This window comes from Leptodactylus fuscus, chromosome 4 (assembly GCF_031893055.1).
Source record: "Leptodactylus fuscus isolate aLepFus1 chromosome 4, aLepFus1.hap2, whole genome shotgun sequence".
NCBI classification, from domain to species: Eukaryota; Metazoa; Chordata; class Amphibia; order Anura; family Leptodactylidae; genus Leptodactylus; species Leptodactylus fuscus.
The window spans coordinates 24,907,694-24,923,748 of record NC_134268.1 but is presented as its reverse complement, the minus strand read 5'-3'; the positions used below and the strand labels follow the sequence as shown (position 1 = coordinate 24,923,748).

The 16,055-nt window shown below is 40.7% G+C and overlaps 1 protein-coding gene across 1 annotated transcript in view; it reads right to left on the bottom strand.

Annotated features, from left to right (window-relative positions):
* CSMD3 (CUB and Sushi multiple domains 3) overlaps positions 1–16,055 on the bottom strand; it is a 1,052,627-nt gene that overhangs the window by 862,572 nt on the left and 174,000 nt on the right. Inside the window, exon 3 of the mRNA XM_075270295.1 lies at positions 13,404–13,516. Coding sequence (XP_075126396.1) covers positions 13,404–13,516 — 113 coding nt within the window. The remainder of the gene's footprint in view (positions 1–13,403; positions 13,517–16,055) is intronic.

Below are 16,055 nucleotides of genomic sequence, written 5' to 3'. Positions count from 1 at the left end.
GTGGAATAATATATCTGGTGACACTTACTGGAAATGTATCACTGGTGTAAGGCCGGTGTACATGTACAGTATACAAGCAATAATTCACTCCCAAAATAGCTCAGCACTTCAATTAGTTTTGCTCAAAAATGGGCGTTCAATGACATTTCCATGTTATAACCTATCTATTATACCATCCATGGCTGCATGACGGAAGGAGGAGATGCGTGTGTACATATCTATCTATCTATCTATCTATCTATCTATCTATCTACCTATCCACCTATCCAATCAAATGTCCATCCGTCCATCCATCCGTCAATAAATCCATCTATCCATCCATCCATCCATCCGTCAATAAATCCATCCATCCATCCATCCATCCGTCAATAAATCCATCTATCTATCCATCTATCTATCCATCCATCTATCCATCCATCCATCCATAAATCCATCCATCTATCTATCTATCTATCTATCTATCTATCTATCCATCTATCCATCCATCCATCCGTCAATAAATCCATCAATATATCCATCTATCCATCTATCTATCTATCTATCTATCTAATCTATCTATCTATCCACCTATCCAATCAAATATACATCCGTCCATCCATCCATCCATCCATAAATCCATCCATCTATCTATCTATCTATCTATCTATCTATCTATCTATCTATCTATCTATCTATCTATCTATCTATCCACCTATTCATCCATATATCCATCCGTCCATCCATCCATCCATCCGTCCGTCAATAAATCCATCAATATATCCATCCATCCATCTATCTATCCATCCATCTATCTATCTATCCACCTATCTATCCATCCATCTATACAATAGTTGCAGCATTACCTACATCCTCAGGTACCAATTGAATAAGTCTCTTGAATTTGTGCCTTTCATTTGATTTGCAAGGTTAGGTTATCTCTTGAAAGTTCCCTATATGTCCTTAAACTTCAGATGAAATATTGTATTATGCATTTTCTGGAGTCCTCGAGTCTCTCTAGGCTACTTCTCTCTTCTACTATGCATCACATGCTGAATTTCTAAGTGCCCTTCAATCTAATTTGCTGCTCTACTCTCTAATATATGGTGAATTACTGTCTTTTCGTATTATCATGTCTCACAATTCTTTAGGTGGCAGTAAAGTAAATTTAAACAGCTGGCTAAATTTTAGAACTTGCTTGCACTACATAATAGATGCATACATATGTATGATAATTGCAGAACTGAATTCATGGATTTTACATAGGACTCAAGCTAAACCAATTTTATCATGATAATTCGGAGAACCGATGACCTCAGAAATGATAAGTACTTGCAGAGGATGATTACCTGCAACTTTTTTTTCACTAGATATGTAATGTTGCTGCTCAGGACTTGCCGGCGTATTGTCTTTCCCAGACAGAATTAGCAGTCTAGCTACCAGTTTCCAGGCTCCTTTCTTTGTCTTTAAGGATTAGTGTTCTCACCTACTAAGCTTCCTCCTGCCAATCCTTGTCTGCCTCTATATTTATAGGTCTGCTTCTCAAGCCTCACCCAGGTCAAGCAATGAGCTCTGTTTCTTGATCTGATGTTTGGACACATGCATGCTGTTCTTCTGTTACTATATCTGAGTTATGTTTCTGATATATCTCTGTCTGCCAAGTCTGATTTATGTTCTAGTCTCTGCTTTCCATGTTTGGAGTTTACTCCTTATGTTCTGAATGATTGCCAGTTGGGCTTCTGCCATGCTTGCTTCTTTGTTACCATGTGAAAACATTGTCCTTTTGTTGATTATTTTTATGTGGATACATTTCTCCTTCCTCCATGTTTGCATCTCTATTAACACCTCTATTAACTACCTAGTTGGAAACATGTCCTAGTCTCTGCTGTCATGTGTAGCCGTATGTCTTTTTATCCTGTTTATATCTCTGCAATGTGTGGATGCATATATCCTTCCGTTGCTTTTGAAGAAATAGGTTACAAAACACAAAATGCACAGTAAACCATCCAGGCAGTCAGGCACAGTAGATTTGACAAGTCCCACCATCAATAAGGCATGAGATGGTATAGCATAAATCAATTGACACAACTAAAATTTCCTGCAAGTGTCAGGGCACCACAAAATGCAGAATTATAAGCATGTGAACACTGCCACACATTCACGTCCTCACACATACACTGTGCTACCCTGGGGTAGGAATGTTTATTGCTATCTGTCTATTAATCCGCAAGTCCCAAATCTGCATGACATGGTCTGGTGTGTCCATGACTGCATACGTCAGCTTGTATTTGGGTAGGTCAGAATCTATTAACCGGGTCCATTGTTAGAGTGTTGCCTTGAAATGCGTGGACTGTATGGAATGGGCTGCTTGGAATATGTATAAAAGGTTTCCTATGATAACCACACCTTGTAGAGATTGTACTTATTAGCCTATGCATCTGTACCAACTGGACAGGAGTCAGGTATATTGTGTGCATCCATTTAATGTATATAGCTCAAGAATTTATTACAGTAAATTTCCACATCCTAAGACACAAATCAGTTGTAGAGAGTGAGTCATCTGCAGCAGAGAAAAAAGAAAATGGCAATGTATCTTGGTGGAAACATCTCCATACTTCTGTCAAGTCTGTCAAGGACCTCTCTCTGGACTGGGTGGTGGAACATATACTCCTGATTGGATGTAATCTCGTCCTTTGATGGTGACCTTAAGGCTAAAATATCTCTGTACACTGGAAGGAGAGGAATTTACTATCCAATATGAAGACTCCCCTAGAATTGCTTGAATAAACCAAGTGATAAGTGAGGCCAATCTACAGCAGTGCTACCGAAGTGTGCTCAGTAGCTCCGGAGGGAGCACTACTGTGAATGTGCCGGAATTCGACCAATCGGAGTTGAACCACTGCCAAAGGATGAAGATGAAGCCAGGGAGGAGCCAGGACCGGAGGGCGTTGCCAAAAGAAGAAGCAAGAAGAGGTAGGCGTGCCAGAAGATGATGTCGGATCGTGCATCGCCGCCCAGGGTGCACGTTCAAGTATGATTTACCTATATATTTTTATAGTTTTATTTTAAAACGGGACGAGGGTTTAAAATAAGATTAGCAGTGCCTGAATAGCCTTTTTAAAGGCTATTCACGCATTTGTGGGGTTCATACAGCAAAATTTTGCTGATAGAGCCCCTTTAAATATCAAAGACCTCTTCATCTTGTTAAGAGCTCTGACATTCCGGGAGGCAACTGGTCATGGTGGACATGCCATGGGAGAACGGGTTCACACATAACTCCTCAATATCCCCTCCCAGAGCAGCACACGCATGTAAACACATATTCATACCTAGAAAGTAGAACATAACTTTCCCTTTTGAATCCCAACTAGGGTTGAGTCGATCTTGAGATTTCAGAATCGATTTTAAAATCTGATTTCCGATCAATTTTCCAGCCGATCCAAATCCCAATCGTGAAATTTGCTAGATCACCGATCGGGATCCGATCTTTCCTGATCACGATCGCTCAACCCTAATTGTATATTATATATACAGTAGGATCGAGCCAATCTTGAGATTTCAAAATCCGATGTCCTATCATTTTCCAGCAGATTCTGATTGCGATCGTGAATTTGCTCGATTGCCGATCGGGATCCGTTCTTTCCCAATCGCTCAACCCTAACCCCAACTCCTCCCATTGAAACTTGTTTGAGCTTACCATCCAAAAAAATTGTTATGATAAACAATTGTAACTAAACTCCTATGGCCGTAGGAGAGTGTGGATTTCCCTTGTATCATTTTTAAGAAGGTTAATGTTAATTCACTTCACATCTTGTGGGGATCCCGATGGTCCCGAGGTCGTGAAACCAAAAAGGATAAAGATCAAATAAGTCTGTCAAAGAATCAGAGCATAAAAGGACATATAGATAAATAGCAAACAGGTCTCTCAATAGCAGGGGGTTGTAGAGCCAACTCGGGAAGACAGCTGTCCTACAACCTTAGTAGTTGTGCTCATTGATCTGAGTTGGTGGGAGACTTTTAGATCTAACAGAGTTGCCATTTCATCCTTTCTAGACCAGCTCCTGCCCCATCTGTTCTATGTGGTAGCATTTACAGCCAGGGCTACACATAGGGAAACTAATCCATCTCAAAGCCCTTTTACTGTGAAATGAGCTCATTACTCATGAAGCAGAGCCATGTGGATTCATATATAATGTATCCTGCAGCTATCCCTAGGAGTGGACAGTCACCGCACCAGGCATCAGCTTGCGAGAAAAATTTGCTCAGCAGTATTCTGTAATGAAAATCACCTACTTCATGAGCCTACAAAATACAGTACATTTACAACAATAGACATATAATAAATAGTGCTGTATCAACATTATGTCCAATTGTCACAACGTAGGAACTGAAGGCTGATACGACAATGTATCATATGAACAACATATCATTTATTTCCTAATATTTATATAACACCGAAGTACCATTAAACCCAGCACCATGACTGAAGACTGATAGGACCTGGTGCAAAGGTTCAATATGAGCCCCCCTTCCTCTACAACTTCTCCTCATGATTGTCAGCCATGTCCTAGCCATACATTGTAGCAGCTTCCCATCATTCCCATCACCCGTCAGTAACCCCGACATAACCCCGACTTTTGGGCAACAGCCTCGTTCCACAGAATCACTTCTTGACCACATGCTCCTTCTTTTGGCATTAAAAGGTTAATTTTATCCTTTCTGACAATGAAAGGCTATTTATCTGCATCACCCCAGTGGACCAGAGGGCAGGGATAATACATTTCGGATGCACAGACTGATAGCCATGAAAGGAAATCAGAAAGGAGAACAAGGATAAATAATCAGCCGTAGTGTAGAGAGGGGGCCCTTGTGGCTGCCCCAACCTTTGGGTTCTTTCACAGTAGCAACCACGGCCCCCAGTATAGTTATGCTATTGCCTAAAAAGTCTCCTATCTGTAAAGCCATTCTGTGCAGCTACTAGTGGTCATAGTGGGTACTGTATGGCAGTCACAATGTACTCGAAAGGGTTAATTTTCCATTTCAGCCCTAGCTTTGTTTTAGTATATTTTCTGGTTAATATGTGTGATACACATATATAAGGTCACATTCCAAACCAGTGATCATAAGACTTATGCACAATATAGGCAATTATCTCAACTTCTGGAAAGTTCTATACATTAGGGAGGGGGTCTGGAGGGTATGAAGGTGCAGAGTATAATATACTTGATGACCCATTTGATTTTAGACATCTATTAGTTCCCCATGATCTTTGAAATACTTGGAGTGTCGGTACTTACAAAAGGGGGTCCTACAAGTGAAGGTCAGTAATTGCTTCTATTCTTGATTATTATCTTTTAGTTGCCTGATTGTCTTGTCTTTTTATTTTTCTTAACCCCTTCCTGCCTAGCACTGTAATAGTACGGCGCTATCATGCTAGGGGCACAAAAGCTGGCCGGGCCATGGCCTCCTGTCTATGCACAGTTCCCTTAGCAACTAATCTGCAATATTCTGCAATACTATGTGAACGCCGTAGGGACAACATGCAAAAAATGATGATAGAATTGCGTGTTATTACACATGGACGCCCAAAAAAGGTAAATAAAAGCTAATAAAAACGTTGTACCCTAAAATGGTGGCAAATGAAAGTAGAGCTCATCACACAAAGAATAAGCCCTCACATAGCTATGTGGACAGAAAAATAAAAAAAGTTATTCATCTTGGAAGATGCAGAGGAAAAATATAAAAAAAAGTCACTGAGCATTAGCATACAAATTGCCAGGCTTCCTTAAAGGGGTCAAGTCAGTTTTGTGTTGCGTTCATGTTCTCTCTCTCTCTCGTTAGAATCCATCATGAAATGGGAGGGGCTAATGAGGCTACACTATAAGGCTAATGAGATTCATTGTAAACAACTTAAAAGATTAATTCAGGCAACATTGTTACTGTCGTATACCTAGTTGGGGTGGTGGATGGCTGGAATTCTGTTTTTTATGATTTTTGAATCTGTGTCATTGTTACAGTCAGCAGGATATATTAAAAAAAACTAAATAATATTATTCAGCGGAGCCCAACTGGACTCTGAATCTCAGGGCACCCTGGTGTGAACAAGGCCCCACAGTTACCTTCAATGCCGGGCGTCTCAGAGAAAGCTCTTGTAGTTCCGAGCAGCCGCTAATGAATTATAAAGTCTTGCAGTTACTGCACTGCAAGACGAACACAAACTTGACCATGTGCCCCCAGCAGCCTACTGGGCCACACCCACCACTGCCACCTGCTGTGGAGTAGCACAGATAGCAGCCTGCCTAAGGTAAGAGATTCCACAATACTAAATATAGGAGAGATTCCCACAACTCTAATTAAGCGAATGGTTTCTCACAATTTTAACCAAAACGGTGGAGATTCTCTCTACCGACCTAACCGGGGCAGCTAGCTGCAAATCTAGTGTCTTGCATGGACGTGCACATATGGCGTTTGAGGCTAGAGCACCGGACGGCCCAAACCTGCCTCCTTAAATGGAGGGAAGGCGGGCCTGATCAGCTAGCCCAGGTGCCCAAGCCAGGTGCCAATAGGCTGACACCATTGTCAGTCATCAGACCATCGGCTGCAAGGGAATTAACCCTGAGCAATTACTGCAGAACAGATTGTGACCCTGATACCTTGGCTGCACCTGCCGCACAGTCATGTACCGCACCCTGATGCCTTGCATTAAGCATATGTAAATGCAATTGGTTTTAACCTAACAAAACCACTAAATGGTTAGTCCTACAACTGTTCCATATCCCCTTGCTACCCTGTTTGGCATTCCAAAAAGAAGAAGAAAGTGGATAGGTTGGACATGCAAATTAAAAGATTGCATATTGACAAAAACAACAATATTTTGACCACCACCGATACCCGAGGAGAAAACACTGTTTGATACAGGTAAACCTATCCTATCTATGGGACTGGGTTGATGGGTTCTGGTGACAGACTCCCTTTAAATCAATTTGCTTGCATACTCCTTGGACATGGAGAGTCCTCCAGATGAAGGGATGGGGCATCCTAAAAAAAGGAGTAACCTAGAGAGACCGGATGCAGAATAGATGACGTTCCTCAAACAGATGAAAGACAATGAATTCACAACCCTTTTAAAAGTGAACGTCTCCTTTAATAAAAAAAAAAAAAAAAGTTGAAACTTGAATGGATTAGTTGTCTTTTAATTAAAGTTTGCTTAATGATATATCTACTACTTAATGCACTAGAGGAAAAATCAATTTTAGTTTGCTGGAGTCACTGGTGAGGCAAATGGCTTTTCTTAGAGATTTTAAAGAACTGAACATTAACTGCCTCACAAAACAAATGTAACTCTATTTCTTAAAATGTGTGAAATGTCAATGAATCCCGGAAAACTGGTAAAGCGTTGCCTGTATATGTTCCATATCCGAGTGCAAACTATCTGGAAGCTAAGGATTAATGATTATGGGAAGCGGCGACTCCAAAAGTAATAGTGCATAGGTTTACGGTACATGATGAAGAGATGACCCCCAAGCCTTGGTTGCCAGGTAACTAATACATATTTTTAGAATTTAGCTCTTGTTCGGTCCCCGGTCGATAGAAATCTGGTAATTGGGGTCCCAAGAACAATATTATAGGATTTCAGCCTGAACACGTAGGGCAAATATCAATTTGTTTAGACTACTTTATATTTTTTATATTATTTTTTTTTCTATAGGTAGTAGAGATGAGCGAACACTAAAATGTCCGAGGTTCGAAATTCGATTCGAACAGCCGCTCACTGTTTGAACGGATTTCGAACCCCATTATAGTCTAATGGGGGGAAATGCTCGTTTCAGGGGTACGCAAAATTCGATAAAATTATACTTACCAAGTCCACGAGTGATGGTTGGGCTGGATTCTCCTTGAAGTCTTCTCCCGACGCAGCGTCCCCGCGTCTTCTTCCAGCTGGAATTCACTCTGCCTAGGCATCGGGGCCTAGGCAGAACCGACTGTGCATGCGCGGTCATGCGCAGTCGGCCCCGCCCGGCCCGACACCTGAGCAGAGCCGACTGCGCATGCGAGGGCATGCCCGCGCATGTGCAGTTGGCTCTGCCTAGGCCAGATGCCTAGGCAGAGTGAATTCCAGCCGGAAGACGCCGCGGGGACGCTGCACGGAGAAGACTTCTAAAGGTAAGAGAAGAACCAGCGTTGATTGGCCGACTGTATAGCATTCTGCCAATCAACGCTGGTTCTGCATCGAACCTTAAACTTCGAACAGCTAGTAGTGTTCAATCGAGTACAAGTATTTCGAATACCGTAGTATTCGATCGAACACCTACTCGATCAAATACTACTCACTCATCTCTAATAGGTGGTAAAAAATTATAATAAAAAGTAACATACAGAAAATTTGGGACAGTGATTTAGAAGTTTTTGAATTTTGAGAAATTAAAAAAAAAAAAACATATTTGAATGCCTACCCAGCTCAATGACCTTTACAGTGGGTATCTTGAGTAGTCTTGTGGGAACTATTTTTTGGAATAAGCAGGGTTTGTTACGAATTTTCCAAAAACGTCAGGTTGGAAAGGCATTGACTGTGAATGCTGCAGGAATTCTTTTGTTACACTAATGGCTAATACCCAAGATGTGTTCTAAAAGTCACCAAATATATCAAACAAAAGCGTTAAAATTGGATGTTTTATTTGTTGGTTGTTTTTTTACCATAAAGAACATTGTTTGTGCGCGAATAATGGAAAACAATCTTAAAGGAGTTTTCCAGGATAAAATTAGAATTTAACCTTAAACTAAACACCATCCCTCCACCCAACTTCTAACTTACCTACGTTAAAAAAAATGATCCCCAGGTTGATCATGTGACCACCCAAGACACATTTTCTAATTTTTCGGAGACATTCTGTTTCCCCATTTCCAGAAATGGAATGCCATCAATATTACCCCCCCCCCCCTCTTTCCTGTCCCCTCAGGTCTTCTTCTGATGGACACAAAACATCACTTCCTCCTAGGGGGCCGGCGCCTGTGCAATATAGCCTAAGGGCACTCTGGCTCTATTGTGCAAACACCGGCAGACATGAAGGGGAAAAGGATCAGGACTCCTGCGCATGTGCAATAGAGCCAGATTACTATTGTGCAGGCCATGCAGAAATGAAGAAGAGGAGATAACAGTGGCATAGAAGAAGTGATTTCCAGGATAGAAAGATGGGTAAGTATGATGGGGTGGGTGGAGCACTATGTTAGTTAAGTAGGGCAATTCTGTGGCTAGCTAGGGAAACAGAGAAGGGGTGTGAGAGAGGGAGGGGGAAGGAGTGAGAGGGAGACAAATGCAAAGGATGCCAGGAGCTTCCATAGGAACCCAGAAATCACTCAAAACACAGCTAAAGGTATTTGGGTGCACTTATTAACCCACTAATATCACTAAAATATGGGGGGTTAAGGTTTTTTTTGCCTGGAAAACCTCTTTAATCTAATTTAGGGTAACCAGCCATCATCAGGAAATGAGGATAGACATTTTTTCTTTGTTCTAATGTTGTAACTATATGAACACTTGGGTGTGAACTATGATCTTATTAAGGCCAAACACAGAGAAGAGTAAAATAACATCAATTCCAACCATACAGGTATAGAAGCTATCATTCCTAAATATATGGACGCATAGCATGATTGTAATGGGATATAGCATTTAAAATGTGTATTTTAGGGCAATAAATGTTCCTCCATGAACAATTGCCTAAAATGTGTGACAAAATGACCCATATGTTGAGATTTTGGTAAATGTTCCATATTCACCAAACAAACCCAAATCCCTAACTTCATTTAAGACCTCTTAGCTAAGAAAACCCTCTTAACTCTGAACCTATATTATTTTCCCAAAGGGTTCTTCTAAAAGTTCAAAAAATTTTAAAAATTTCCAAAGCGGCATTATTGTGTCTTATAAAATAAACCCCCACACAATCTTCTGTTCTATCTTTACATACCACAAAGACATAAAAATCAATTTCTATACCCAATAGATGAAGTCACCAGTTTTATAAAGGTCAGTAAATGCTGTCAGCTTCTTGCCGCTCGGGCCAAAATAAACATGTTGTTTCAAGAAAACATTATTAGAACAAGACAACATGCATGTCTAATGCTTCGGGGAAGGAAGTGTGTGTGTCATATAATACAGCTGGGAATGAGTGTGCTATAAAGCGGGTTAGAAGTCATTCTGGATTTATGTCTTGAAGGCTTCTCTATGAGGAGAACTTTCAATAGATACTATAGATTTGTTGCAAGGTCCTGATATTCCATGTTCCGGTAATATTTTTTTTCCTAAATGTTTAAAGGGTCTGTCCGAGCTTTAGTAAACTAGGACAGAAGTTCTAATGGTCTGAAAATGTAAAAAGGTATCCAATTTCTGAAATGCCTACTGTAAACTAGATGTTCCTGGACCCACACTGGCTCTTGGTCCTATCAAACCATCACATTACTACATTACATCATTTGACTTCACATTCTCTCTTTGGTGATAGTAGTAACATCCCATACCAGCTGCAGTCAGAGAATGGCGGCCGTGTTACTGTGTCAAGTGGCGGAGAATTCGTCCAGTAAGGTGAGAAAAAGTCGTCAGGGGGCATGCAAGGTGTTATCTCCTTGAAGATTTGTGTTACAACCCCTTTGGACTGTTCCATAGGGAATATTCTTTACATAGTCAGGGGATATGTAATACACTTCCGATCAATCTACTCTGGGGTCCCATGATCACTAATTTGGGGAGCCCATGTCTCCTTTTCCTATGCACTGCATGACTACAGTGAAGCATCTGGCCTATGGATATTGAATTAATCAGTAGGTTGCATGCTCCACCATTGCTCCAGGTCACTACACACTGGGGTCTACCGGGCTCTTTTCCAGTGATGGGTGGGGATCATAGTATTAAGCATCAACAATCAGACATTTATCACCTATCCTATGAAAAAATGAGAAATGGACATTATGGTGCAACAACAGTAGGGTTGAGCCGATCTTGAGATTTAAGGATCGATTTTAAAATCCAATTTCCGATCATTTTCCAGCCGATCCCGATCATGATCTTGAAATTTCCTCGATCATCAATCGGAATCCAATCTTTTCCGATCCTGATCACTCAACCCTAAACAACAGTTCCAAAAATTATCTGCAAAAACATTCACAGTAGTGCAAAATACTCACCAGTCCCTTGTGCAGCCTTTACTTGGCTTTATTTTACTTGAGACTTCTTGTATCACTGTTATTTACATGCGGTGAATCTGTGGACAACCTACATTTCCTATGATTCATCTGCCTGTTCTCACTCTCTGTGTTGGTTGCTCATGGGAAGGGAGGGGGGGCATCACAGCATCATGTGACCTCAGACGTGGGAGTTATTTATTACCTGTGATTTTATTGCAGGGGAGAGTGGACAAGGAGGGGTAAACAGAGAGTGAGAGCAGGGAGATGAATCATGGGAAATGTACTTTGTCCACAGATTCACTGGTGATACAAGGAGCAACAAGTAAAATAAAGCCAAGAAGAGGGTGCACAAGGGAACAGTGGAGATTTTGCACTGCTGTGGATGTATTTGCAGATCACTTTTGGAAGCTGGATAACCCTATTAGGATGGGAATACTTAAGCCTGTTTAATTCAACTTCATTTTCTTTGGGTATCTTGGTGGGCTTAAATGCTATCAAACCAGCATATCCTATCCTAAGGACTGAAAGCAATGCGTCTGATGGATATAAAAATACCACAAAATATACAACACTACACATTCTGATTCATGGAAGGGTTAAAATAAAGCCCTGGAGTGTTCATGTAGTATAACAGAAATCAGAAAGATTCTTGTCACTTCTAAGTGACTCCGTTAACTGGTAAATTTTGCGTGTCATGGAGACAGCTTGGTTATATCGATAATATGTCTTTGTTTCTACAGGCGCAGTCAGCACTGAGATCCCTGTTCTTCATTTTGATGTCCCACTATTTTTCTAAGTGGGCCAAACTACAACATCACTGAACACCAAGATATTGAAGAGCAACATTCAAAGTACTGTAAATCTAGTCTCCCACATATTATATTCAATATATATAGATTAGAATGGAAGTAAAGACTCTGGAATAACCCAACACAACAAGACAAGAATATTGTAATATTTGCAAGTAAACACATCTCACATAAAAGACCAGATCTGCAAGAGTCGGCATGACAAGCAGTCTGTACAAAGATATATTATTAGGGTTGAGCAATCGGGATTGGGAAAGATTGGATCCCGATCAAGCAAATTTCACGATCGCGATCGGCTGAAAAATGATCGGAAATCGGATTTTACAATCAATCCTGAAATCTCAAGATCGGCTCAACCCCATATATATTATATATCAAATTCTCTGATTAAATAGAGAACGAAGCCCAAACCCACCACAAACCTACGGGGAGGATATCCTTTCTATTTATAGGTCCAATTTTTTTTTCTTTTTAGTAATTTATTTTATTCTTTATCACATTTATAATTAAATTTACAACAAAAACATTAATATACAGAAATTAATACAATTAAATGTAAAAAAATAAAAATAAAATATAATAATAATAATAATAATAATAATAATAATAATAATAATAATAATAATAATAATAATGTAATAAATTTTTGTAAAGACCATGTTTTTTAAACCAATGCTCAGAACGGGTAACAACATTTTATATCATTTTATGTTAGGGCCTGGAGATGGAATATTTTATGTTCACTGGAGAACCCTGTAGTGTTATCTTACTTTGTTTTGTTTTTTTAATTTATTTGAGCTGTGATATCTGGTCACAGAAGATAAGGAAAGTAATTGATATCAATTGTTAAGTCAAATTAACACTCAGTGTCACGGAGCAGGTAAATGAGGCAATTTTTCTACAATTACACATAATGTGAAGCATCGCAGGGTTCATTCCATACTAGATGGAGAGCATTATATGGGCATGTGGATGGGGGCTATTCATATGACTGATATTTGATGGTCCATTGTAACAACTTTGCTCTATTTTTGTCTGTTTTCACGGATCCCTTTATACATTCCAATCCGAGAAAGTGGGCACCTCTTGGGTTCAAAATGGCTGTAAATAATAGACATTCTTCACAGTCATTTTCCCCTTTGTTCTATGAATGTAGGCTTATTTGTTACCTACAACATGGTTATTGTTTCACAGCATGTAACCACTTTATCTCGCTTACATATATAGCACCAACCTATTCCACAGCACTTATATTGTCCCTATAGTATGTCTTTGGAATATGGGAGGAAACACTTGCAGACACGGGTAGAACATACAAACTCCATCCATATTGTCCTTGGCTGGATCTGACCCTAGGACTCCAGCGCTGTAATGCGGCTTTGTGCACATTTTATTTTGTAACCATATTTTAGAATTTTGTGAAAAAAATCGTTTTCTTACCTTCATAATATATTTTGAAGCCATGTGCACTAACTGCAAAATCACTGGTCAGACGTAATGAAAATACAGATCCCGTACTTGTTACAGGTGGAGGAAGATGAAATCCCGTTAGCCTGAAAAATAAATGCAAAACCCCATTGTTATCGACAATCCAGTGGAGATTGGTACATGATTCTACATTAGAACTTACAATAGAATAGGAGATTAGATAGGAGTTTCCCTTAAAGGTGCATTTTTTGAATAAATTTATCAAACAGCATCAGAAACTTTGATAAATCTGATGCAGTATAAGGCTAAAGCCCCACAGGCTGGAAACGGCGCGCTAAAGCGCTGTGGGAACAACCGCAACAGGAACAGAAAGATCACAGAGTTTTCCTCCGTGGACTTTCTGTTACCATTATATCTATGGGAAAGCTGCCTGAGTTTCGGTAGATATAATTGACATGCTGCGATTTCCAAAACTGCGCCGTTTTTGGAAATCGCAGAGTGTCCGCACAGAGATTTTAACCGAAAAGTACCATGGGATTTGCATGAATCCCATCCACTTTGCATGTAATGCATTATGCCGCAAATTATTCCACAGTGTTTCATGCCATTTCCCGTCCATGGGGCCCCGGCTTAAGACTGCCTAGCCTAGGATTGCACTGTTTAACATTTAATCTGCCCCAATGCATGCCTTCAGTCTAAGGACGGGGCCACATGTAATGTAAATGCCATGATTTGCCTGCAGTGGAAATGCCATGGGAAAAATCGCAGCATTTTACAGTCAGAGCAAAGTTTATGGGATTCTAGTGAATAGAGATGAGCGAACACTAAAATGTTCAGGGTTCGAAATGCAATTCGAACAGCCGCACACTGTTCGACTGTTCGAACGGGTTTCGAACCCCATTATAGTCTATGGGGGGAAATGCTCGTTTCAGTGGTAGGCAACATTCGATCAAATTCTACTTACCAAGTCCATGAGTGAGGGTTGGGCTGGATTCTTCTCCCTGCACAGCGTCCCCGTGTCCTCTTTCAGCCTTGAATTCACTCTGCTAGGCATCGGGCAGAGCCGACTGCGCATGCCCGCACTACAAGCGGCTCTGCCCAGGCCCGATGCCTAGGCAGAGTGAATTCAGAGCTGGAAGATGCTGCGCAAGGAGAAGACTTCTAAAGGTAAGAGAATAACCAGCGTTGATTGACAATGTATAGCATTCTGCCAATCAACGCTGGTTCTGCATCAAATCTTAACTTCGAACAGCTAGTAGTGTTCGATCGAGTACGAGTATTTCGAATGCCATAGTATTTGATCGAACACCTACTCGCTCATCTCTACTAGTGAATCTCATACCCACTTTGCCGTAAAAACTGTGATGCGGACATGCAGCGATTTCCAAAACTGGTGCAATTTTGGAAATTGCAGCATGTCAATTATACCTACGGAAATGCCGGTGGCTTCCCCATAGGTATAATGGAAGCAGAAACTCCACAGAGAAAACCTCTGCAAACTTTCTGTCTTAACCACTACGGGAGGAACCGCGATGTGTTGCCGCCGCTATTTTTCCCACAGCACTTTTTTTGCCTCGGGACGCCACGTGAGGTCTTAGCCTAAAAGAGATTTAAGGATGGAGAAACATGGTTGATTTTTTTATTTTATTTTGAAACAAAATAAAAAAACAAAACAGACCCACTATGGTCTATTGTATTCCTGGGTTATGAATGTCACTGTATCTGCCATACCAGGCACAGACCAAATAAAAAAGATCCAAGAAACTCTGCTCTGGTTATGCCCTGTTTTTCCTACAAAAAAAACTGTATATACAGTAAACTGCGCCACAAATCGAATGTGTAAATTAAGTTTTATTTTTGCTATGTATCCATGTAGGACTAATGGTGTACAATATGATATAATAGCAGTTACAAATATATAGAGGTGATAGAAGTTGCTCATGTATGTGGGTTGTGCTAGAATAGGCATAGCACTACAAAACAGGGATAGGAGCTGGGATTGTTTCTATATCATCCAATAACTTCCATAGGGGACCAGAGAGGTGGGAAGATTGAGGAACATGGATCCCAGAGGATCCCTGTCCAATCACAGAGACAAGAAATGTTGCGTATCCTCCTGTAAGTGTTTGTATGATTTGTTATTTTATGTTCTTCTTGTCCACAATAACCAAGAGCATGAATATTATACAAGGTGATATCTCGCTAGTAAGGGCTCGTTCACATCTGCGCTCGGTCTCCGTTCTGTAGGTTTCCGTTTCCTGCACAAAACGGGGAGAGGATACGGAAACCTGCAGGACTCTTTCATACCTATTCATTTGAATGGGTGAGAAAGCTGTCCGGCCGTGAGCGGCGGTGAGCGTTTTATGCTCTCCGCCGCGAAACAGTTTTTTAAAATCCGGACACAGAGTCGGACATGCAGTACTCTGTGTCCGGTTTAATACAACCAGTTTCGCGGTGGAGAGCATAAAAAGCTCACCGCCGCTCACGGCCGGACCCGGTCTGTGGTTTCCGTCTTCTTGCATGCAGAAGATGGAAACCAAAGAACGGAGACCCGAACGCAGGTGTGAACCTAGCGTGATTCGTGGAAAGCCATATCTACATTTCCATCCTCTGAGCCAAGTATATATATCCCATATTATTAACCACATCAGCAGCTATCTGACT